At 42.8% G+C, this 27195-nt stretch overlaps 1 protein-coding gene across 2 annotated transcripts in view; it reads left to right on the forward strand.

Moving 5' to 3' along the window:
• LOC147031841 (uncharacterized) overlaps nucleotides 1-27195 on the forward strand; it is a 145408-nt gene that overhangs the window by 84936 nt on the left and 33277 nt on the right. The window contains exons 10-12 of one of the 2 annotated variants that reach the window (XM_085868271.1): nucleotides 5232-5310; nucleotides 11301-11406; nucleotides 17309-17363. In XM_085868271.1, coding sequence (XP_085724397.1) covers nucleotides 5232-5310; nucleotides 11301-11406; nucleotides 17309-17363 — 240 coding nt within the window. Of the gene's footprint in view, nucleotides 1-5231; nucleotides 5311-11300; nucleotides 11408-17308; nucleotides 17364-27195 lie in introns of both variants that reach the window. The other variant, XM_085868276.1, reaches the window with a different exon arrangement.

The raw sequence follows: 27195 nt of genomic DNA on the forward strand, positions 1-27195 counted from the left end.
AACAGGTAATTTGAAGGAGGTCGATTTGAGATGGATTAACGGGGGTAGAAAAGATCAAGGTTTTGGATGAAGGAAGATGTGAGATGGTGGTGAACAGCTGTTTTGAAGACCTGGAGGGAAGAGTGAGATTGAAGAGAGTGTGGGAGTTTGTTCCAGAGGTGGGAAAAGAGGCATGAAAGATTGAGGGTGAGCAGTGATTCTTTATTTTGGGAGCTTCACCAGGAGGGGTTTTTTGGCAGACCTTAAATGCCCTGCGGAAATATAGGGAGGACAAAGCAGGGGGCAAGGCCGGATAGGAGACAATAGAAGACAGAAAGAACACCGACTTGCCTGCGGGGAGAGACAGACTGACTGACTGACTGACTCATCTTCATCGCAAAAGATACCACTATTCCTAAAAGCCTTGGTTTTGCCGAGCTAGGTGTGAGGCAGGATCACCAACCCAGAGGGGAGAGCAGTACTCCATCAGGGTATGGATGAAAGCTTTGCAAGTGGTAGGAAATTCAGGTGTGTCAAGGAAGGACTTTGCATGACATAGGATGCCCGGTTGGTGATGGGTTTGGAGACGAGCTTGGAGATGTGGCTTTCCCAGAAAAGATTGTGGCAGATAGTGAGGCCAAAAGCTTGAATGAAAAGAGTTCTTTCAGGGGATTGTTGAGAAAGTAGATGGGGGGGAGGTTTCCAGACCGTCCTTTCAGAGAGCCATGGTGAGGGTGTGAGATTTGTCAGGATTGAAATACATATTCCAAGTGTTTGACCATCTTGTGATTTTATCCAGGTCTGCAGAGAGTGAAGAGGCTGCTGCCTGCCAATCAGAGGGATGAGAGATTGTACGATAGATGGTGGAGCCATCAGCAAAGTGATAGAGGATTTTCCAGAGTCGGAGAGATCATTGATGAAAATTAGAAAAAGCACAGGGCCCGCAACACTGCCTTGAGGAACTCTAGCCTGGACAGTAAGAGGAGATGATTGAATTCCATTAAGAGCCACACATTGACAATGACAGGAGAGGCAGTCCACGAGCTTTGAGTGACAATTGCCTTGGATACCATAGCAAGAGTTTGGCGAGTAGTGCGGGATGCCAGAACATATTGAAAGCTCGTGATTTGTCTAGGGAGATGGCTCTGATCGCATGTTCGGCATTTAGGACCTCCATCCATTGTTGGGAAAACAGAAGCAGCATGTCCTGGGTAGAGTGACCTGGTTTAAATCTAAATTGATGGTCAGAAACCAAGCCATTGGAGAAGAGGAAGGATTTCATGTGTGATGGAAAATAACTCGATTTCCACTCAGTTTCATGCATACAAAAGAGAATCTTAAATTTTGTACATACGGAGGAAGAACATTCAATGATCCAATGAAGCATTCAAATGATCTTCACTAATAAGACACCCGAAGCAATCCCTCTTATACTCGTTTGGCAGCCAAAAGATGGAAGGGTGATAATTTGGCAACTCGATGACAGGAAAAGCTGATAAGCACAAGGTGAAAGTTTGCAGTATGCATTCTCAAAACACCCAGCCTGTTTCTATGCAGTGAGCAAGACCTTTTCCAGAGTAAGATACAATTCTACTTTACTTGTTAGGTCATCTCTTCGAGCATGACCGAATAATATGGGTGTAGATGTCCTTCGATCCGTCCGTCCGTTGCGAAAAATGACGATTTTCAAATTCTATCTCCTCCACAATTTCTCAAGTGATCTTGAATTTGATTGTGGCATCTGAATCTATGGGACAATATCTAAATTTGGTCGGGCCGGATTTTCGATATTCACTTTCGTTTTCGTGTCACGTGACTTTAAAGTTGGCAAAAAATGCGAAAATGACGATTTTCAAAATCTATCTCCTCCTACATTTCTCAAGCAATCTTGAATTTTATTGTGGCATATGAATCTATGGGACAATATCTAAATTTAGTCAGGTCGGATTTTCGATATTCGCTTTCGTTTTCGTGTCACGTGACTTTAAATTTGGCAAAAAAAATGCGAAAATGACAATTTTCATGCGAAAATGACGATTTTCAAAATCTATCTCGTCCTACATTTCTCAAGCGATCTTGAATTTGATTGTGGCATATAAATCTATGGGACAATGTCTAAATTTTGTCAGGCCGCATTTTCGATATTCGCTTTCGTTTTCGCGTCACGTGACTTCAAAGTTTGCAAAAACTGCCCTACCTTCAGGAGACTATATTTTCTTGCAGAGATGACCATCACTCCTGCACGGGGGTAATTTTTATATATTTTTTTGAAGATGAGGGAAGAGTGGGAGGCAGATGAAAGGAAGAATTTGAAGAAAGTCGTGAAGGTGAGTGGTGAATACTTTCATGATAAAAATGGGATTGGAAATGTGAAAAGGCAAGGAGAAGGAAGAGGAAGAGTCTGCAGAAGTTGCATGGTTCTGGGAGGGAAAGGTGAGCAGGGAAAAAAAATTATTTTTATTTTTATTTTTTATTTTATATTTTAGGAAATTAAACGGAGGGTATAGTTGGGATGGAATTGAAGAAGTTGAGAAAATAAAAACTGAAAGTAATAAGGTGGAAATGCAACAAACAAGATCGTGCACATAGACAGGAAGAAGGGTAGGCCTCAAGGAAATCTGATATGAAAAGACCAACGAATACTCACCAATTAGCACAAGTTTTGAAAACAAAACTGAACTAGAAACACACGATAAGCAGAGATAACGAAATGACAGCAAAAACGACTGGAAAACTTATCTTTGAGAAAGTCGGCAGGGACCCTGAAGAGAACCACCACCGTCGCTCAAGAACCAGAACTACAATTGAGTTGCTGCTCATATTTTCACTTTCTTCTGAATTTTCATTATGTCTTACAAAAGCCACAATGTTATGGTTCATCTCTTCTGAGAATCTTAAATTATTCCTTTCTTTTAACTGGAACAATTCTTCTGCATCGGCTTCTCCAACCTGCTTTGCAGATATCCTTTCAGGGATGAGCAGCAACTTTAATAAACACAACTGCAACAAAGCAGACATGCATTGATTATGATTGATTCTCCTTTTACCCTTAAGAAGTGTAAACACAATTGGTCAATAACTGTTTAGTTCAAAGAATGATGTATTCTGCATTTACTTTTTGTACTTTATTGTTGTATGCTTGGATTTTTACATTTTACCTTGCTTGATTGCATCGGTCCTCTTTTAGAAGATTGCAACTTGTGCAGAATTCTGTAGCTCGAATGATGGTGCTGACAGATAAATATTGTTTCACGGGCAGGGTGATTCCTCAATGTGTGCACCATCCCTCGGTTGGACGTTAAACTTGGTGTCCCGTTTGCCGGCATTAGTTTGTGAACATTAATGACCGCACGATGTCCTTCGTGAAGAATAGACGAGCTATCGCCGGCACTGTGGATAAATTCCAAATTCCTGCCTTGATTACTGCTGAGAAAGCAATGGCAAACCATCCAGTATAACCCTTTCTCTGGAGCTGCTTTGGCGGCACATAACGTATCAACCTGCTGGCGCATTGGGAGAAACAATACGAGCAATGAATTTCAACTGTGAAGAGTGTGGCACATGAAAGATTGAGATATATTTCATTCCTTTTTATTGAAGGAAAACCATTGCCACAATTGGAGACAGGTAAAAAGATATTTGCAGGTTATGAAATAATTTCCACAAATGCAGAAGGGTATAAAAATTGACACCAAGTCGTAAAAATACAATTTTTTTTTTTAGAAACAGTTTGCATTAAATCAACAAGAAAGTAATATTTATACTTTATTGAATGGACTCCATCAGTTAAATTGCACAAGGAGCACCATACACACCATCGTTTTTGGAAATGCCCACCGTATTCAAAAGAGAATTCCAAGTACAACTGGAATGATACCAAGGACCTAAAAAATAAAAACACTACAGTGTCATCCACTGAAAGCAGACTGTTCCAAATTTTTCTCTTCCTGGACACATTTGTAGCCAGTTTTGCCTCAGAAGTTCAAAGTTGGCTAAACAACATTTATCTTTACATCTGGGTTTAATACTGAAGCCAAATATAATAATACAATGTGTAAAAACCAACCCTAACCCTTTAATAAATATGCAATAAGAGTAAAAAGTTGTCATTCTCAGGCATCCAACAAAGGTATGGTTTTCAGGGCATCACAAAAAGGGCACTTTTCCAGGATATGTGGATACATTCGGTGCATTATAACGTTTCAGGGTAAAATGTGATGTGCCAATTGCCACTAAGTCTCCAGTACGTTTTACGATGAGTGTTTTATACATGGTAAACCATTGGATTTCTGCATGAGGCCTAGCTTGGAGCAACCCTCTCCAGTGCAGAGACGGGCAGACAGAGACTTCACTAATTTCTGAATTTTTTTTTTTTAATCGATATATTTTAAAATAATGCTTTTAGTATAAAGAACTTAAACATTCTTGCCCATCTCAAACATTGTTACCCATGTTGCCCATAAAATTGCTGTTTTGTCTTTATCTGTATTCATCCATGCTCATTGCTCTCATTGAACTTTCTGAACATTTATTCCATGCATTTTAAATGTTTTGGTGTTCATAAGCTATTGGTTGCACAGAAGGTTTATATCCATTGGAAACCTTACTTGCAACTAATCTTCCACTGGAGATTTATGATTTATATTTTGGGGTTTTTTTTGTTGTAGTTTTTTCATGCCTTGAAAAAACATTTTCTTTAACTTGTTTACTTCTGATGTTTTTGCTGTATGTAAAGTGCCTTGGAAATCCTATTGTCATGTGCTATATAAAAATAACTATCTGATATATTTTATGCATTGTTTTGTTTGATTTGGAAACAAGAAAGCCTGTAAAATTCAAGTGCAATTGCAGCATGAGAAATAAAACTTTCGCAGCATTTTCTGATTTTCAGAGTTGGAGACAGATCCTTGTTTTGCTGAAAATAGTTTGAAAGTTATTTTATTGTTCATGTGCACAAATTGAGATTTTTCATGATGGACTGATAAGAGTTCACAGATGGGGTTGAAGGGGTTTGACACACCCACATTTTTGTTCACATTGTTTTGTCTGATGTAGTCCTCTGCTGAATTCCATCTTTCTTGATTTAAGAAAGTACATTGTATTCATGGGAATGCAACATAGCTTTTCAATATGTTAAATAAATAAGAAATGGGACAAATTGACTACTTTTCACATCAAATGCGATTGTTTCAGATGTAGGAAAGATTCTTCAGGTTTTTCTTTGCAGCTCATTTTAAGTGTGTGATGTGCAGAAATTCAATGAGACCTGCCCAGCTGATATTTTAGTGGATGAAACAAATGATCAGGACATCAAAAGAAGCAATTCTCAAGGTCAGAACTTCGACTTCATTCCACATTCTGAATTTCTCTCTGTACTGTACAATAGAATGAGTACAGTATTTTAATTGTAGAGCGTATCAGATTTATGCCTCGTGTTTGCTGAATGGTTAGGGTGGTGGGCTTAGGATACTTGGATCCTGAGTTCAAATCCTGTGCATCTGTTGAATTGATACCAGGTGGGGTTGACTCTGCCTGTCATCCTTCTGAGGTCGGCAAAATGAGTACCAGCTTGCTGGTGTCCTGTGTCGGAGTGGCGACCCGTCCAGAATTGTGCTCATACCAATAGCCTAGGAGACTGCTTCGGTAGCACAAATGCTCTGCACAGAGCATGGTCCCAATGGATGGATGGATGTATCAGATTTCTAATTCTTGTCTAAAAGTGAAGAGACCATGTAAGCTGTAAAAACCCTTAAATATCATGGGTTTTGACCAATCGCGGGCAGCCTTTTGTGTTCCAATTTCGATATTGCAGGATTTCATTTCGGCCCATCGTGGTTTTTGAGCTCAGATGAGTCATCTTTTGCCTTCGCATGTGCGATTACCTCCCATTACGAGCCTTTTGTTCTTTCTTGCCCACCATTTTTAATGAGCACAAACATAAAATGATGGACCAAATTAGTTGTGCCAAAAGGTGGAGAAAGGTTATCACGTTGTACGAAAAAATCATTGAGTTGTTAGGTTGGAAAAGGTGAAAATGCAGCATCTGTGGGCCGCCATGACAGGATAAATGAATCGACTGTGCAGTGTATTCATGAAAGTGAGTCAAATATTTGTGCAAGTGTTGCCGCCAGCGCCCCGCAAAGTGCAAAAGTGTCATTCCAGTCGCATGGGCATCATGTTCAAAGGATGGAGAAAGCGCTTCATGTTTGAATCGAGGACCAAACACAAAAACAAGTGCCTTTGAGTGGACCAGTGATATGGGAGAAATTGTTGCAGATTTACCAACGTTTCCACGAGGCACGTGGGGCCGAAGGCTCCAGTTCAACCATGGCTACCCACACGTTCCATGCCTGCATAGGCTGCTTTGAGAAATTCAAAATAAGATTTGGCCTCTGTCACATAAAACTAGTTGGGGAAGCAGCTTTGGCAGACCATGATGCTGTGAAAACGACCTATCGCAGCTCATGGAACAAATCAAGGCGAAAGGATTTATGTCGGAGCAGGTTTTTAATGCCGATGAAACATGATTATTCTGGAAGAGGATGCCATCTGATAACTTCCTCTCAAAGCAGGAAAGATCTGCTCTGGGGTTCAAGGTTAGATGGTTAAGGATGATCTCGCCCTTCTCCAATGTGGCAATGCTGCAGGCGACTTTGTCGTAAAGCTAATGCTGCTCTTGCGATCGCTGAATTCCCTTCCCCACTCCCCTTTTCTCCCTCCCCCTTGTCCCCTCCCTACTCGCCACTCCAACAGCATAATCATCATCCCGAGCTATGTCTTGTGGTTTATTTTTACGGCAAAGAACATGATATTCTTTCTCACCAACCTCGTCGTTTTGGAATAAATAGAAATGGTAAAAGTCTTTTCTTTGTTTTTTTTTTTCTGTATTTATGTTATTGACATGTTTATTTCAATGTTAACATGCTTTATATTCAGGGGGTCACATAACTGGTACGTCGGTATTCATGCGCAGTAAAAAAAAAAAATAACCTAAATGCATACTTCAAAGATGTTAACAAAGCTCAAAAGCATACTAGCGCAACAGAGACTTATGATGGAAGTTTTTCTCAGCTTGTGAAGGTAAGATTCTTCCATGATAATTCTGATATAGTACTTGCTGTGCTGTGCTTTACTGTAATTTCAAAAATTAAGTGTACAAAATTGCTTATAAATTCTAACATTTATAAGTTGTTTTATAACTTGTAAGATAAAAAAATACTGTATATATATATATATATATATATATATATATATATATATATATATATATGTATATGTATGTATGTATGTATATATATATATATACATATATACATATATATATATATATATATATTTATATATATATATATATATATATATATATATATATATATATATATATATATATATATATATATATATATATATATATATATATATATATATATATATATATATATATATATATATATATATATATATATATATATATATATATATATATATATATATATATATATATATATATATATATATATATATATATATATATATATATATATATATATATATATATATATATATATATATATATATATATATATATATATATATATATATATATATATATATATATATATATATATATATATATATATATATATATATATATATATATATATATATATATATATATATGTATGTGTGTATATATGTACACGTGAGCGAAGAGGTTTTTTTCAGCTGGTGGAGGTAAGATTATTCTGATAATTGATGGACTGTGATTTCAAAATTTAAGTTTACAAAATTCAGTTTATAAATGATAACATTATTATTTGTTCTATTGTACGTTTATAACATGAGATTAAAACAAAAATCAATGCGAGGAGGAGTAGGAGGAGGAGGAAGAAGAGGTTCATGAGTGCCCGGAAGGAAAAAGAGCAGCTTGCGAGTGTCCCATCTGGAGCCGACATTCTGAGAGTGTGCTTGCAGATTAGTAAGATGCATACAAAGCTGAGAGGCGCTTTAAAAAAAAGCAGTGGTGCTTCGGAAAGCAGATGAAAAATCGGAGTGGTGCAATTTTATTTTTATTTTACTTTTTATTTTTTGTGAGTGCCAAACCATTTCTGCTGGTATTAATTGTAGAACCGAATTTTAAAAAAATTGTGAACCCTTGTTTATATGTATTTGTTGTGTTTATTTCAATTGTGATGTGTTTATTTATGGTAGCCGCCAACCTTCCTCTATTTTCTCGAAGCCCAGGAACCAAACCCCCTTTTCCCACAGGCCCTTGGTTTTATTGCTGTACGTGTGTGTGTGTGTGTGTGTGTGTGTGTGTGTGTGTGTGTGTGTGTGTGTGTGTGTGTGTGTGTGTGTGTGTGTGTGTGTGTGTGTGTGTGTGTGTGTGTGTGTGTGTGTGTGTGTGTGTGTGTGTGTGTATATATATGTATATATGTATATGTGTATATATATATGTGTATATATATATGTGTATATATATGTGTATATATATGTGTATATATATGTGTATATATATGTGTATATATATATGTATATATATATATATATATATATATATATATATATATATATATATATATACATACACACGGTGAATGCACCTGGCGTTGCCCGAGTTCTTTTTGAATGAATTTAATCTTCTGTACATAGGTCTGACGCGAGCCCAGTATCAGTTCCCGATTGAGCCACAGCAGTCATAGCCTAAGGGGTTTGGTGAGGGGGAAACACCCCCCCCCCCCGGCAGAGGGGCCTCGCCACCTAGCCTATAACCTTCCCGGAGCCCGTCCCGACATTTTTTGTTTCAGAGGTTTCCTCCTATCTTTCACCGTTCAGGAGATTAGCACGTGCAGACAAACAAACAAACAAACAAAAACTTCAAATTATATATTAGACAAGTCTGAAGACGACGATGGTTCACGAGCGGTAGTTGACGACGTGGATTGTTTCAGAAGTCAAGGATGAGACAATGTGATAATGTTTGACTAAGTTATAAAAATGATCAACATGATGTGGTACGAGTGACAGGTTATTAGCTGCAAAATGTCGAAAACCCGGTTTCGTTCAACAACTTTTAAAATTTGACCTTTGCATAACCTTTAAAGGTCACAAAACAATGTTATGGACATTAAAATAAGGAAACAGGATACGTGCTATAGCTTATTGGAGTTGGTTCGTTGAGGAAGGTCGAAAACCCGGTTCGATTCCCACAACTTTGAAAATTTAACCTTTGTGAACTTTAAATGTCAAAGGTCAAGGATTATGACCTTTGGTGCAAAACTACCTCTGGAACATTCCAGGAACAATATAATGTCATATAGGCTATATGGCATTTCGCACTCCTCGGATAATCCAGACTTTGATGAAATCAGCGTAAAAACAAACTTGAAGGGGGCGCCACGGGCAAGGTGTTCGAGATAGAGCAAAATGGTTTCAAGACTTTAGGTGGGGAATGACCTCAAGATTATGCATAAAAAATATTGTCATCCTAGCTCTCAAAGTTTGGGCGGTCATATGATTTTTGTCAAAATTCGCGATTTTCTAAGTTCGTGACCTTGTGACCTTGAGCTTGGGACGAAAATGAAAAATCGAGCTCCGTGGGGCTATGCAGGTGCCATTGGGCTAACCAAATACCGAAACCCCTGCCAGATTCGACAAACCCCTCGGAGAACATGGATTTTTATGTCAAAATTCGCAATTTTCCAAGTTCGTGACCTTGTGACCTTGACCTTGGGACGAAAATGAAAAATCGAGCTCCGTGGGGCTATGCAGGTGCCATTGGGCTAACCAAATACCGAAACCCCTGTCAGATTCGACAAACCCCCTAGGAGAAGATGCAAATTGAATTTGGCTACCCCCTAAAAACACATGTTTTTTGGGCGTGGCTCCACCCATAATGGGCGCACCACGCCCATTCTCAGGAAAACACAAACTAGATCATGATATAAACCTCCCACCAAAATGTTATCAGGATCGGATCAAAACCCATGGAGCTATGCTCGGGACAGACAGACAGACAAGCCGGTAGGTGGACATGGGTAGTCGACTACCCAATAGAACCTAATGCGATGGGCCCGTTCGATGGGGAATGACCTGAGGATTAAGCACAATAAAAGTCATGATTCTCGCTTCAAGGGTTAATGCTGCAGATTGTTTTTTCATTAAAATACCCCCACATTTAGAGGTTTTTCAGCCGTTGCTAGGCAACGGAGGGGTCCATAGCAACGGTTCTTTCTCTCCACATAACTAGGACATACCATGAACCTACCATACCAGTTTCATGTATATCTGACTCGTGGTCTCTGAGATATAACGAACTTCGTTTTTTTATTGTTTTCGACCAGGGTTCATTCAAAGTCTATCTTCTCCGACAGTTTTCATAGGATCCGGCTGGAAATTTTGACAATATGGCTGAATGTACTGCCCACAGTCGCTCGTGGCCCGATTTTTGATTTTCGAAAAAATTAATTTTTTATGATTTTTCAAAAATTTCAAAGTCCCGTTGCTAGGCAACGGTGGTGTCCATAGCAACGGTTCTCATTTACACACAACTAGGTCATGGTATGAACCTACCAACCAAGTTTCATCGAAATCGCCTTTGTATTAACTGAGCACTGGACCGAACAGACAAGCACTGACAGACAGACAAACATATTGACGGAAATATTAAGGGTAGAAAAGAAATCTTTTTTTTTTCGACAAGATCGACTACCCAAAAAGAATTTTCGACTAGATCGACTACCCAACAGACACACACACACACCAATAACGAATATAGTGGTCACTTATTTTTTAGTGAAAATATTTTTTCGTGAACCAATATACAACTTTTTTTTGTTGTTGTTTTTTTTATTTTAATATAATATTATTTTTATGTTTTTTTTTCCTTACAATCCACCATTAAGTTCAATAAATAATTTTTATCCAAATAAATCCACACAACACTGACGAGATTGCTCTTTAATGAAACAACCATTTTCCCTTTCCTCTTCTTCCCTTGATCGAATAGTAAGAAGGTGATGTGTTTACAAAGTGTGACGTGAAGGGACTTTTTCTATGTTGTGACATGGTTTATCCCCATTGGATTTTTAAGTCTGATTGCTGGAAAACATTTCATAAATTTTGCACGATTCTCCAAACCAAAAAAAATTACCATCTCCAGAAAAAAATATATAATTATAACAAATGGGAGAAAGGTCGAGCCAATTTCAGGCTAAACAACAAACGGTAGAACAAGTTCATTAATCTTTAACTTATTTTCGAGTCCTCCTGAGTTTCCTCACACATTGTTTATTGTCCTACTTTCCCAACTGGCCTTCCAGTGAATGAAGTATCCTTGAATATGTCGAGTCCCTGCAGTCCAGGTTGGAAAGTGAAAGGATGTCGATCAACAGATGAACGTCTGGCTTTGATGTCTCCTCATTTAAAGGTGAATATAAATTAGAGATGTGGTGAGAGTGCAGGAGCGCAATTGATTGCACCGTGAAAGATGACCTTTGTGAACCTTCCTCCACAACTTGTGAATGCAACACGTTGATGACCCCTGAAAGAATAAGTAGAAGAAAATAGACCCCTGAAAGAAAGAAAATAGAGTAAGTCTCACTGCTTAGCTGCAAATTAACCTTCATGATGGCACTTTGCTGCTGTTGGATAAATCTAATAATTGTGCTGCATTGGAATACCTTATTTGACAATGTATCAAGCCAATCGTACTGTTAATATAGGCTGTGAAACTATTTAATGTCTCAACCCCTTCTCACCATCCCCCCACTTCATGTTCCCCTCTTTCTGTATCCCCCCTCACCCACCCCTGCCGACAGTGCCTCATCCACTCTCCCCAACTGTGTTGACCTCAAACATCTGAGGCCTCTGCTTCAACCTGATGTATATCGCAATCCTGGCTGTTGCTGATAAACTGGACATCATTTATTTAACAGAATCCATCCTCCTCCAGGACGTTCCTTACGACTTTAAATCTCCCTGGATATTGTCGTCTCTGATTTTATAGGACTAAACCCCTTCTTGGTGGTGAAGATGCACTTCATCTCACTAACTCCATTTCCCCCTGTTGGTGTGCTGATCTTAAACCTCTCAAACCCAGTCGTACATTTGGCTGGGAGTTTCCCTCCCCTTGCACCTTTTGTTTGTGCGTTGCACTGTCTTCCAAACGGTGACTCTTCCGTCTCCAGATAGTAGACAAAAAATGGAAGCACAAATGTAAAGTCACTTAATAGGATGCTGGGCCACCATGTGCAGAGCCAGTATGGCCTGTATGTGCCGTTGTATAGACGAGACCAGTGTATGGAATCCTGCAGGAGGGATGCGGCACCATTCTTCCACGAGAGTTAATCAACTCACACCTGTTTGATGGAGGTGGAAAACACTGTCTCGGCATCGTACTATAATATCCCATAAATGCTCAATTTGGTCCATATATCGTGGCTGAGAATGCCATGACATGGATAACATCAATGCCGTTCTCATCAAACCATTTAATGACCACATGTGCTCTGTGCTTTGTCATCCTGAAGAACCCCTCCTGGCAGGAAAGAAATGCTGTAACGTGTGGTGAAGATGATCACTCATTACCATTAAGTAGCAATTGGCATTGACCTTGTCTGATAAGGGAATGACTGCACCCAAACCATGCCAGAAAAATGTGCCCCACAACATTACAGACCACCAGAACCCTTCATTGCAGGAACCAAGCACTCAGGGTTATAGATTTCTTTACATTGGTGCCACTCGTGCATTCAGCCGTTTTGTGAAGAACATGGCGAAGGATTCATCTGACCACATCACATTTCTCCACTACTCGGGAGTCCATTGCCTCTGCTCTTTGCACCACTGTACCTTGAAAGGTGCATTGCCAGGTGTGATGAGTGTTTTGTGCACTGCAACCCGACTATGGTATCCCACTTTGTGGAGTTCTCAGCAGACTGTTTATGAAGAAACTGGCTGCTCACACCATAAGGTGAAATTTTAAATTATCTGCAGTTGCTCACCTGCTTTGCCTTGCACTTCAATTTAATGCATGGATATCACGATCCTGGAGTATGTGCTTTCGGAGTTCCATACCGACATTATCTGAGACACCGTTACTCGTGTGACATCAGCAAGTTGAGCTGTCTTTGTCACTGAAGCTCTTGCAAAATGCGCCTGAACAATCACCCCTCTTTCAGTCACTGGGGTCTCCTTTTTTTCTTCTTTCTTTTTTTGTATACATTGTCGAGGCTCGTATGAGAGCGAACACACAACGCACAGCAAGGGGAGCATGAGACGAGAGCGGTGGGAGAGGGAAGGAGAAAACAGTGGGCAACAGAGACATTTGGAGATTTGTGGAAGGGGAGGGATGGGGCGGGGAACACGTGGTATACAAGATGGACATAAAAGGGACTTTTCAGGAAGGAAAGCAGGGAATTTGAAGGAGGTGGGTTTGGGTCGGAAAGATCGAGGTTTTGGATGGGGGAAGATAAGAGGTGGTGGTGACCAGCTGTTTTGAAGGCCTGGAGGGAAGAATCGGATTGAACAGAGTGAGGGAGTTTATTCCAAAGGCGGGAAAAAGGAATGAAAGAGTGAAGGTGAGCAGTGATTCGTGATTTTGGTCGTTTCTTTTGTGGCCCCCTACCACGCTGTATCGAACGATTTCATTCCTTCTGTTATACATACATATATATATATATATATATATATATATATATATATATATATATATATATATATATATATATATATATATATATGCTTATCACAATAACAACAAGATTTTTACATTTCAAATATTAAGTATGCTTTTTAATTGTTTTTCAACTGAAAAAGCATAAATTGCATATTTTAACATTAGTGTACTCATTTGATTCACCACACGTGCTGTATTGAAGGATTTCACTTGTTTTTGATTGAGATTGCATAAGATTAGTTGAAGAAAAGATCGTGAGGCGAATGGTTAATTTGGATCTGTAAACACAGAGGGTGGAAACATCACGTGGTTACAGGAGGTGTATAGTTAGAAGTGAATTTATTTATTTATTTTTAAAATAAGGTTTGCAGAAGATTCAGAAAAGGAAAGGTTGAAGTAAAATCGTGGAGTTGAATGGTGAATTTGAAATGGTAAATGCGGAGTGAAGCTGATGGATCAAAATGCTTTTGCAGCCATGCTAGCCATAATTATAGGCAACCTGTCCTGTGCAGCATTTTCATACATGACCCAAAGCATACTGGGATGTTATTTGCTTAATTAACACATGGGCCACACCTGTGTGGAAGCCATTGGCTTTGAATATACTTGGTGTCCCTCATTTACCCAGGTGTTCATCCAAGCTCTCTCTACCTTGTATGTGATGATTTTAAATGGTCACCACGCCATTTTGCTGGGTGTTGGACTGTTGGTACCTCTCACCAGCCATGACACTTCAGCAAAGGACTTGTGTGACTTCTTTTGGGATTGACTCCATTTGTGAGCTTTCCGACCCAGATTTCGCCCAATAGCAATTCCTCCGTTCTGCACTTGGTGATGCCTTGCTCTCATACAAATGTCTCTTGCTCTTCCTCTGCTCCAATTGGTTCATCTGATCATATGCTTGTGAAAGTGAACATCTGATTATTCTCAGAGAACTACCTCAACGCCGGTGAGTCTGGCAGTTCACTCAAGAAGATTGGCAGGGACTGTAAGCAGCCATCTCTCTCTTCAGGATTGGTCTCCCATATCTGTTGCTGTTGATGTTAACTCAGCCTGGGAATTCTTCCACAGAATCTCTCCCTCTCCCCCTCCCTCTCTCTCTCCCCTTCAATTATCCTACCCTCCTTCCTGCCCATGGTACATTGAATCCTGTGGTGAGGCAGTTGCTCTGAAACAACTTGCCTTTTCTTCCCGGAAGGCAAGTTTGACCAAAGGCAATCTCAGTGCTTTCCAAAATGTCTGCAACAAGTGTATTTCCACTCTCAGGAGAGCCAGAAAACATCTGTCCAACACCAAGCATGAACTTTCCAACTTGTTGCCCTCTAAATCCTGGTGGTGCCTTTTTTAAGTCTGTCTCTAAAGTATGCTCCCCTTCCATCCCTTCCCCCTCTTCAAATGGCACTCCAGCAAATTCCATTCATGAGAAGGCAGAACGTCTCAATTTTTTTATTTGCTGCCAAATTTAGTGTCCCCAAGCCCTCTCTCTTGGTTCCCATCCTTCCTTGTCATACCCAACTGTTTCTGAATTCTGTATCTTTTTCACTTGAGAAGGTGGAGAATGTTCTTTCAACTCTCAACTCTGACTCTGCTACTGGACTAGATGGCATCAGGTCATGTGTCCAAAAAACCTGCTCTGCTACTCTTGCACATCCTCTCTCTCCCTTTTCACACTCATTTGCGCTCGGTGATCTTCCATCTGCTCATAAATCCACCAACATCACTGCACAACATAAAAAGGTGCAAAAACTGATCCCCTCAACGACAGATTGATTAGTTTATTTCCAATCAGCCCAGGTAATGGAATCCATCATCACAGTTGTGATGAAATCCTTTTTTTTTCCAATGGCCTCCTCTCAGATCATCAATTAGGATTCAATCCTGTTCACTGGACTTTGAATACGCTGCTTCGACTCTCCCACCTTAAATGGAGGCCCTCAATGTTGGACGTGATATCGGGGCCATCTATTTATCTTGTTTACGATCTCAAGCTTATAATACATTCTAGCACCCTGCCTTGCTCTCCGAACTCTCTGCCTATACGATCCACAAGGTCAAGGAGATGGACAGAAAGAACACTATATACAATAAAGAAATAAACAATCCCCTTAACCCACCAACTGTTCATACATGCCCATGAACCAAAGAATGAACGGGATTGCTTAATTATTTATGCCTTTAGGCCTCATGCACACATGACAGAGCAACGGAGGGAACTGACAGGACTGAATTTTATTATCGGGCAAACCCCATGAGTTCTACAAGTGATGGATAGTCTTGGTCACTCTCTGGATAGGAATGGCTTGCCATGAAGGAGAGGGAGAGAGGTGTGATCCGACTCGGTGAGGTGTGGCTCGCCTGAGGAGGTGTGGCTTTGCTCTCAGGAGTTTCAGTCCAGCAGAGCCTTTGGTTCACCATTTCCCAGATTATCATCCTTCCTTCTCGCTCCATATATGAAGAACTGGGCCACACACGTCACTGATGACGCTTTACGCCCCTTCCCTCTCGGTGACCAATGGTTATCGTTCGACCTGGCGTGCAGAGCGACCCCCTCCCTGACCTCACTGTAAACTTCTCAATCCGGATTTCCTCTGAGAAATCTGGATTGGGACGTTTACATGCTGAATCAAACCCACAGAGTCACAGAAGGCCTTTGCTGCAATGTCATGGTTGGTTGTTGCTGAACCAACACCGAGCTAGCTGGCATGGTGACAGATGCAATCACTACAGATAAGAAACAGAGTTGGGGTGGGTTTATAACAAGTTGATCTCTGTTAGAGGACATGAAAATTTCAACGATTTTCAAAACTTCAAACCCATCACCTTACATTTGCTTATTTTGGAAAAGTTCAAAAGTTACCACTTATTAACTCTGCACACTTTCAAACAAACAAACTTCGACAATTATTCTATTCATGTTTTGAGGAGGTGCACAGAACAGAAAGAGCTCTTTATTATATTCATTACTGACATCCTAATGAGTACTGGTAAAGGTCTACCAGCATTTTTGATACTTATAGACCTGTGAGCTGAAGAGTTTATCACAGTAAGTATTATCTTAAATTGGCTTCTGTTTCTGCATAACAAATACCAAATTGGAATAGTTATGATCCTGTCTTACGAACCATGTCAGTTATTTAAAGACATGTTATTTTGCATTTCACTTTTTCAGTGTGTTTTAGGTTTCGCTTTTAAGATGAATCATATTTTCACTCTCTTCTGAATTTTCATTGTGTCTTATAAAACCACAATGTTAAGGTTCATCTTCAGTGCCTTCATAAAGTATTCACACCCCTCGACTTTTGTCACCTTTTGTTGTTGCAGCCTGATTTTAAAATGGATTAAATTTGCAGTTTTTGTCACCGATCTACACAACATACCCCATAATGACAATGAAAACATGGTTTAAATTTTTTAACAGATTAATTTAAAGGTGTGTGCGTGCGTGCGTGCGTGCATGCGTGCGTGCGTCTTCACCAATTGTGGTTTTCTGAGGTTAAAATTTTTTTTTTTTTTAACCAATGTATTTTAAAATAATGCTTTTAAACAAAGAACATTGAACATTTTGGCCATGCATGTATCAGTTTTTTGTTTATCTGGGTTACTCATTGCAAATTGCTGTCCTTTGATTTGAACCTTCTGACCATTCCTTTTGGCCTGGGGTAGCCAACAAGGTGCCCGCGGGCACTTGGTCGCTCGCAAGGACCACGTGAGTCGCCCGCAGGGCATGTTCTAAAAATAGCACTCGTCACCATGGAGCTCTGTCTAAAATTTGTATTTAATTGTGTTGCTGTTCTTTTTGAATCAATAACACTTGCATTATTTTTTTATTTTAAAATGACTATATTGAATATAAAATTAAAAAAAAAATGTTTTATGTATATATGAAATCTGAACACAAAATTATATATTATTAATGATAATATTGTTGCGAATTCGCGCCCGCCGGCATGCGATCGGCCACGTGACTCGAATCGCGGCACATCGCCCACCGGACGGACAATACTGCCGTGACCCTCTCGGACTAACGCTGGTAGCCAGTCACGGGTGGGCCTTTTAGCCTCACCACGATCGTGCCAATTGGCCACCCGCGTGGGATAGGGTTGTTCGCCAAACTCGACCTACCTAAGTACCCACGTGGATGGTAGACCGGGTGATCGCACCTCGCCGAAGGTCGACTCCGGACACGGGCCGCTTAAGCGATCCGTTCCGTGCTATCGGGATAACCGAGTGGTGTTATCGTCGTCCTCGACGGTTCCGATTAATTATCGGGCATATTAAGCCCACGACGAACCCGTTACGTGAAGCAAGATGGAGATTCAATTAAAGAAAAGACGAAGCGAAATGGGGAAACAGTTCAACAAAATGCACATTTATTCCGTGGCACACGGAGAGCACACATATACAGCCAAACAGAATGCACATATATCAAATGCAACAAAAGAAACAAGGACGCAGAGATACTACCGACTAAGACCGACACACGGCAACACTTAAACAGTTTTACTTCACCAGACTGGCGCCGACACACATTTACTCAAAAACAAAGGAAAGAAGCCACCCTCATAGGCAAGGGGGCAGACGGGCCCGTAGGCCAATGTGTGCGCGGGACCTGAAGGAGCGGTCAGGCCCGCGAGACCGGGGGGGTCCTACCCGCGTCCTCGTGATGAGCAACAAATGTGGCTGCGCGGTGGTGCCCCGACTTCGTGCTCCTTCGCGGGTTTCATTGGCACCGCTTGGAGTGGGGTGGGAGCGGGGCCCCCTTTTCGCACTATCTCAGCGTGGGGGAAAAGGGGGGGGGAATTTTTGATGCCCTGGGGGAAGGAGAATGGTTGGCTGGCTTGGGTCCCGCGATGAGCGATCCCACCGCGACCTCGTCGCCGATCGCCGTCTTTCCTGCCTCGGACCCGAGCTCCTTGGACTCTTCTCCCAATTCTCCTCAGCCGACTGCAGAAAACCACCTTGACGCCTTCGCCTCCCGACTCCATTCCGCTCTCCAACCCGACTTGACTGCCTCCCTCTCCCGACTCCACTCTCTGCCACCAAAACTGACTCTCCGCGCAACAACTCTTATGCGCAACAACTCTTTTCATTCGCCTCGCGCTCGCCGTTTTATAGGCCGGCAGGAGAAAACAATATGCAAATTTCCGGATCAGGATGACCTCGGGGGCGGGGCCACGCTCGCCCATTGGACGGAGGAAAAGGGGCGTGAATCTCCCCTGATCCTAGAATTTGCATATCTTGATTCCACACAGACGTGCCTGGAGGCGGGGCCAAGCCGCCCCGCGCTTCCTTATTGGACGGATCAGAAGTGGGCGTGTAGCATTCCTGATCCGAATTCTCCTCGGAAAGGCCGCGATTTGCAGTCGTGGCTCGGCGCGTATCTTGTACGAGCCCAGGACAGCCCGACACTCGGTGCTAACAGGTGGTGCGGGAATGGCCACAGAAGGAGAGAGGTGAAGGTGGTGGAGGGTTTCCGGCGGTGACCGATGGCCATGGTGCCGTTTGAAATGGCGGTGATGCGATGTTTGCGGGAGCGAGTTGTGAAGGTAAAGGTCGTGGCTGTTGGCGTTGTTGTTGTTGTTGTCTGACGGTTGGAGCGTGGTTGGTTCAAAATAAAGATAGAACAGAAAAACGGCTATCTCAAAGCGTCGCAGCCCGAATGAATCGCATTAATTCCCTCAAAACAACGGGTTTGGGGCTAACTACACATGTACTTAAGAGATATCTCACCTACGGGACCTGAATGGTGGTTTGCGAATTTCCACAGCCGTAACAATATCATTAAAGGTGAACCGTGCAACAATGTTATTCAGGAAGTTTGAATCAAACAAGTAGCCCTTCGTATTACTCAGTACCCTTGAAGTAGCTCTCAGTTTCAAAAAGGTTGGTAACCCCTGCTCTCGGCAATTGAAATGTGTTGGTGTTTATAAACTATGAGTTGCACATTCGGTTTATTATCCCCCTTTGGACTGAGTCCAAGATGGGGGCTTATGGATTTGGTTTCGATTTTCGTGTCTGTGTGTGCGTGTGCGTCCAGAACCATATCTCGGATATGTCTGATCCAATTTAATTCGTCCTTGGCACAATGACAAAACATGATGGTATACATATACACGTCATTTTGTTTTTTTCGACATCAGATCCAAGATGGCCGACTGGCAGCCATTTTAGTTGTAAAAAAAAAACCCAGTGTCGAACACGTCCTCAACCATTTCTCGGGCATGCATTTGCCGATGTTCAAACTTGGCACACAAATAAACAATGGTGGCTTACATAAGCACGTCTTTTTTTTCAGGATCAGATTCAAGATAGCCGACTGGGGACTATTTTAGCTGTTAAAAAAACCATGTCAAACACTTCCTCATCCATATTTCGGATATGCATGTACCGATGTTGTTTAAACTTGACACACAGATAAAGAAGGATGGCTTACACAAGCACTTCATTTGTTTTTGAGATCAGATCCAACATGGCTGACTGGTGGCCATTTTAGTTGTAAAAACAAACCTGATGTTGAACATTGTGTGTATTTTCATGAAGTATAACATATTCTCTGCAAACTCCTCCACCGCCATCTCAATCTCTCCTCTCTCTTCTCTCTTTCTCTCTTTCTCTCTTTCTCTCTTTCTCTCTTTCTCTCTTTCTCTCTTTCTCTCATTGTCCCATCCTTGCTCCACCCCCTCATAATACAGTGCAGCATCCTCCCATACCTCACTCTCTTTCTGTGGATGGTGCTTATCTCCGCACGTAACCGGATGGTGGTTATGTCGGGATGTTGGTCATCTCCATATGTGGTTGCACGGTGGTTATGTCCTGATAGTGGTTGTCTCTGGATGGTGGTTATGTCCGGACGGACCCTCCCCTCACACTGCCTTACCTTGCCCTCCCCTTACGCTACCTTCCCTTGACGTATCTTGATGGTGGTCATCTCCATATGTGTCTGGACAGTGGTTATGTCCTGATGGTGGTTGCCTCTGGATGTGTCTGGACGGCGGTTATGTCCGGACGTCCCCCCCTCCCCATTCACACTGCCTTACCTTGCCCCTCCCTCTATTCACACTGCCTTATCTTGCCCTCCCCTCACGCTGTCTTACCTCGCCCTCCCCTCATGCTGCCTTACCTCGCCCTCCCCTCACGCCGCTGCCTTACCTCACCCTCCCCTCACGCCGCTGCCTTACCTCACCCTCCCCTCACGCCGCTGCCTTACCTCGCCCTCCCCAGACGCTGCCTTACCTCGCCCTCCCCAGACGCCGCTGCCTCACCTCGCCCTCCCCTCACGCTGCCTTACCTCGCTCTCCCCTCACACTGCTGCCTTACCTCGCCCTCCTCTCACGCCGCTGCCTTACTTCACCCTCCCCTCACGCTGCCTCACCTCGCCTTCCCCTCACGCTGCCTTACCTCGCCTTCCGCTCACGCTGCCTCACCTCGCCTTCCCCTCACGCTGCCTCACCTCGCCTTCGCCTCACGCTGCCTCACCTCGCCCTCCCCTCATGCTGCCTTACCTTGCCCTCCCCTCACGCCGCTACCTCACCTCGCCCTCCCCTCACGCCGCTGCCTTACCTCACCCTCCCCTCATGCCGCTGCCTTACCTCGCCCTCCCTCATGCCGCTGCCTTACCTCGCCCTCCCCTCATGCCGCTGCCTTACCTCACCCTCCCCTCATGCCGCTGCCTCACCTCGCCCTCCCCTCACGCTGCCTTACCTCACTCTACCCTCACACTGCTGCCTTACCTCGCCCTCCTCTCACGCCGCTGCCTTACCTCACCCTCCCCTCACGCTGCCTCACCTCGCCTTCCCCTCACGCTGCCTCACCTCGCCTTCCCCTCACGCTGCCTCACCTCGCCTTCCCCTCACGCTGCCTCACCTCGCCTTCCCCTCACGCTGCCTCACCTCGCCCTCCCCTCACGCCGCTGCCTTACCTCACCCTCCCCTCATGCCGCTGCCTTACCTCGCCCTCCCCTCATGCCGCTGCCTTACCTCGCCCTCCCCTCATGCCGCTGCCTTACCTCACCCTCCCCTCATGCCGCTGCCTCACCTCGCCCTCCCTCACGCTGCCTTACCTCACTCTCCCCTCACGCTGCTGCCTTACCTCGCCCTCCTCTCACGCCGCTGCCTTACCTCACCCTCCCCTCACGCTGCCTCACTTCGCCTTCCCCTCACGCTGCCTCACCTCGCCTTCCCCTCACGCTGCCTCACCTCGCCTTCCCCTCACGCTGCCTCACCTCGCCTTCCCCTCACGCTGCCTCACCTCGCCTTCCCCTCACGCTGCCTCACCTCGCCTTCCCCTCGTGCTGCCTCACCTCGCCCTCCCCTCGTGCTGCCTTACCTCGCCCTCCCCTCGTGCTGCCTTACCTCGCCCTCCCCTCGTGCTGCCTTACCTCGCCCTCCCCTCTTGCTGCCTTACCTCGTCCTCCCCTCACGCTGTCTTACCTTGTCCTTCCCTCACGCTGCCTTACCTTACCTTGCCCTCCCCTCACGCTGCCTTACCTTACCTTGCCCCCCTCACGCTGCCTTACCTTACCTTGCCCTCCCCTCACACTGCTTTACTTTACCTTGCCCTCCCCTCATGCTGCCTTACCTAACCTTGCCCTCCCCTCATGCTGCCCCACCTTACCTTGCACTCCCCTCACGCTGCCTTACCTTACCTTACCTTGCCCCCCCCTCATGCTGCCTTAACTTACCTTACCTTGCCCTCCCCTCACTCTGCCTTACTTTACCTCACCTTGCCCTCCCCTCATGCTGCGTTCCCTTCCCCAAGCCCTCCTCAGTCTCCCTGCCTCCCCTCATCCTTACTTACCCCCCCCCCACCAATACTCCTGCCAGCGAAGCGCCGGGTTGTATTTGCTGGTATAATATATTGTAACAGGCTAACAGCAATGATAGTGGTACAACATATATTAGAAATGGAGCTTTTAAAAACGACAACCTCCGAGCCCAAGCATGCACTCATGCAGACAAAGTTAATTGTGCTGTCCAAATGTCCCAGCGACTGCATTTCATTTATTTTACATCATATAAGTTAATGTGCCCACTTGTTCTCAGCATCGTCGCCTCAACACTGTGATGACATAAAAACTTGATTTTAATGTCGGGAAATTTTTCACCAATCCTTCACAACGTTAAACAGTATTAACATATTTAGGAACCTTATCGACGAGTTTTGGCCTTGTTGGGCCTTGTTATTAAAAACAGTTACTATAGAAATAAAACAGGTGTCAACTACATACAAGTCAAATTCAACATTATATATTAAAGCTTAATGCGTGATGAAAGGAGAAATTACTTTGCATTTCATCTAAAGAGAACACGTCTTTTAAAGTGCTTTATGGTGAACTAAAGTAACATTTGGGGAATAATGCAGATGTCACAATAATGCATTAACAATTGGAACTGTAGAAGAAATTCTTAAGTCCTCCTGTACATTTGAAACATTTATTTAACAAACAAACAAATACATATGTGCATATGAAGTAATTTGGTGAGAAGACACAGTCTTGCTCCAGATTCTGAAATACATGGAGAATTTGAGTTCTCTTTATATCGTGTTCGGTGAGACGCAGCTATTTGTCATTTTCAAACGCTGGCACCAGAGTTTGTCAGGTCAATGTATTTCCAGGTGGAAATCATTTTCAGCTTTTTTTTTTTATATTGTTTTTTTTGGTTTTTTTCTTCGGCATGACGGTGATGATGACACTGATTAATAGGCTGCCGCTCAACGATTTAAATCATAACCGCACTAGAAATCGAAGTGTCAACATCACCGTCATGCCGAAGAAAAAATTAAACCATGGAGTCTGGAACACTGACGGGTTCCTCCTGTGTGAACCCCATTTTTATATACCAATTCCCCTAAACGCTGCCAATACGCCATTATACGGTAGCTGTAAGTTAGAAACACGTTCAGTAAGTTCTGTGGTCGTCCGGAAGACATCAAATACGTCTCCATAGGTCAATATGCGTTGAGATACGTTACTCATAGGTTAGAAATAAGTTTCGGGTACGCTAAACATTACCTCGACGTGTTTCGACTTATGAGTAACTTACAAGTAACGTGTGTCAACGATTGCATAACGTGCCTACAACTTATGGCCAGCGTATGCGGAACGTGTGAGTCATACGCTGGCATACGTCGAAAAATTTTGAGCATGCTTAAAATTTGTTGACGAGCTCGGCGTACTACGACGTATGCCAGCGTGCTTCAGCGTGCTCTTAACGTATACAAAACTTACCCATAACATATTCGACGTGTGCCAGCGTTTTAAACAAATTTTTCATACGTTGGCATACGCTGGCTAAATCGTCAAAGTGTGACAGGGCCTTTAAATCGTTGAGCGGCAGCCTATTAATAGGCTATGCCACGTGATAGTCAGCGATACGCTGCCGCGCTATTCATAAGTTAGACTATCGTTGGGCATAGGTTGTGAACGCCGGCAACACGCTCAGCATTCGTTGGTATAAGTTATCTATAAGTTATCTAAAAGTTCTGTGTACATAACTAATACGTTATGCATACGTCCAACTCGATATTGTATGCCCAAAACTGAAAAAAACATCAATAGTTCAGCGTACGCCAGCGTTTTACATACATTTTGATACGTTGCCATACGCTGGCTAAAACGTCAAAGTGCGACAGGGCCTTTAGCAGCATGCTGTGTGAACAGTCGGAATGACTATGGTTGCCTTGGCTGTCGTCAAGGTTGTCGCTCCTCAGGGTGGTCGATAATGTCCTTAGACATGGGTTAGGGTAACTTACTCCAAGTAAGGGCCTTTTCGGCCCGCTGTTTAGCTCCTTCGACTATTTTTGCACGAAGTGAAATTTCTGACGTCCTTCGGATTTATGCGGTATAAGCTGTGCAAGCTGCGGCTCCGTAATCCTACCATCGCAATGCTCAGCTGTCGATTGCTCCTCCAGCAGTTCCCACATCGGAGCCATGGTTGTGGTCTCGATGGTGGATACTGCCGTCACACTGACAAACCACAAGTTAACCATGCTAACCTGTCGGTTGACCATCTCAAGTTAACCATGTTGAAGCTGGTAATGCTAACTGCTTTTAGAGCATCCACTAGTGATAATACAGGGTGTTCCAAAAAGACCTGGACAATTTTGTTTATTATCTTGCCAAGACGAAGTTTTTCAAGATATGTTAGTCAGCTTGTATGTTTTTTTTGTTTTTTTTGTTTGTTTGTTTGTTTGTCTGTAATCACGTATAAAAAATTCTGCAGAGCACAGTTATCATTGGAAATTTTTGTAACTTCGCATATCAGAGGCCTATAGAGGTCCCTTTCAGTGCACAGAATTTTGAAGGTCAAGGTCAAAGGTCAAGGTCACTGTCGCAAATCAGGGGGAGTCGACGAAACCCTTATCTTTTGAGTAATTTTGATCGGATCGTCTTCAACCTTCATGGGAATATAGTTCATGGTCTGGCGCTCAACTGATTAATTTTTGGTGGCGATTGGCCTTGACCTTCATGGTTAGCGCCTGAGGTCAAACATATTTGACCCCAAGGTCAAATTTTCAAGTTTTAGGAACCATATCGTGTAGTACCTCAAATTGAACACCTCGATGAGTGCTTTCTAGATATGTCAAGCTTGAGACATTATGACGTCATTTGGTGACGTTATGAGGCAAACGCATATTTTTCATGGTTACTCTGTAGAACGATTCTAATCGGAATCTCTCGTAGGCAGATATTCCTCAAGGAGTCGCTCCTGGTGGATAGCAGCTCTGTTCACCTCAGTGTGACCTTAAAGAAGTCACACGTGGTCACCTTTTGGCAAGATACGGGTCACCCTGCGGGTGACATTGTTTTTATTTTTAATATTGTCAACGATCCGGGGTTCGCTGCCTCCCACGAGGGGGAGCACTTGGGTTCCTCCTGAACACTCGATCCTGTGGCCCGTTGGGCACAGATAACTCCGCGCACCGGCAGATTGCAAAGCAACCACAAACGCCGATTGGCTTGGCCAATCCGGACAGGGTTACACTACTTTGCGTGATACCTTACCTGTGGACAGCCAGCTAATTGGGGTCAGTGTCTTCGGTGCACACTCGGATTACTGCCGAGCGTTACAGTGAGTGTGTGCTGGCTGACAAAGAAAATTATTGGGGTACAACTTCCCATCTAACCTTACTTGTGCACTGCATCAGACCAATAAGAAAATAAACCAATGTCACCCGCAGGGTGACCCGTATCTTGCCAAAAGGTGACCACGTGTGACTTCTTTAAGGTCACACTGAGGTGAACAGAGCTGCTATCCACCAGGAGCGACTCCTTGAGGAATATCTGCCGACGAGAGATTCCGATGAGAATCGTTCTACAGAGTAACCATGAAAAATATGCGTTTGCCTCATAACGTCACCAAATGACGTCATAATGTCTCAAGCTTGACATATCTAGAGAGCACTCATCGAGGTGTTCAATTTGAGGTACTACACGATATGGTTCCTAAAACTTGAAAATTTGACCTTGGGGTCAAATATGTTTGACTTCAGGCGCTAACCATGAAGGTCAAGGCCAATCGTCACCACAAATTAATCAGCTGAGCGCCAGACCATGAACTATATTCCCATGAAGTTTGAAGACGATCCGATCAAAATTACTCAAAAAAATAAGGGTTTCGTCGACTCCCATGATTTGCGACAAAGTGACCTTGACCTTTGACCTTGACCTTCAAAATTTTGTGCACTGAAAGGGACCTCTATAGGCCTCTGATATGCGAAGTTACAAAAATTTCCAATGATAACTGTGCTCTGCAGAGTGATTTATACGTGATTACAGACCAAAACAAAAAAAAAACATATGAAGGTCAAGGCCAATCTCCACAAAAAATTAATCAGCTGAGCGCCAGACCATGAACTATATTCCCATGAAGTTTGAAGACGATCCGATCAAAATTACTCAAAAAATAATGGTTTCGTCAACTCCCCTGATTTGCGCCAAAGTGACCTTGACCTTTGACCTTGACCTTGACCTTCAAAATTTTGTGCACTGAAAGGGACCTCTATAGGCCTCTGATATGCAAAGTTACAAAAATTTCCGATGATAACTGTGCTCTGCAGAATTTTTTATACGTGATTACAGACAAATAAACAAACAAACAAACAAAAAAAATAAAAAATAAAAAAAAACATACAAGCTGACTAACATATCTTGCAAAAACTTCGTTTTGGCAAGATAACAAGACATCCGAGACAGATTGGAAATAACGAACGATTATTTATGACAAACGCACAAGCAAGCAATAATTTAAAAGCAAGTATTTAGAAGCAAGAAAGTAAAATGGCACATAAGAGCACATTTAACCATAACACGTTCTTATTCAATCTTACACAAAACACGAGGCCATCATTCATTCAGGGGTAAAGAATAAAAGAAGGACTTAAAAATAACAGTAATATATTGAGAAAAGGAAAGCAGTCTTTCCTTCTCTCTGTCGTGGAAAATAACTCAATTTCCACAAGTTGGATCAGCATACCAAAGGAGAATCTTTAATTTCGTATATACGGAGGAAAAACATTGAATGCTTGACTGAAACATT

Source organism: Eptatretus burgeri, chromosome 2, assembly GCF_056783735.1.
Source record: "Eptatretus burgeri isolate ZD-2024b chromosome 2, Ebu_testis_v1, whole genome shotgun sequence".
In the NCBI taxonomy this organism is placed as follows: domain Eukaryota; kingdom Metazoa; phylum Chordata; class Myxini; order Myxiniformes; family Myxinidae; genus Eptatretus; species Eptatretus burgeri.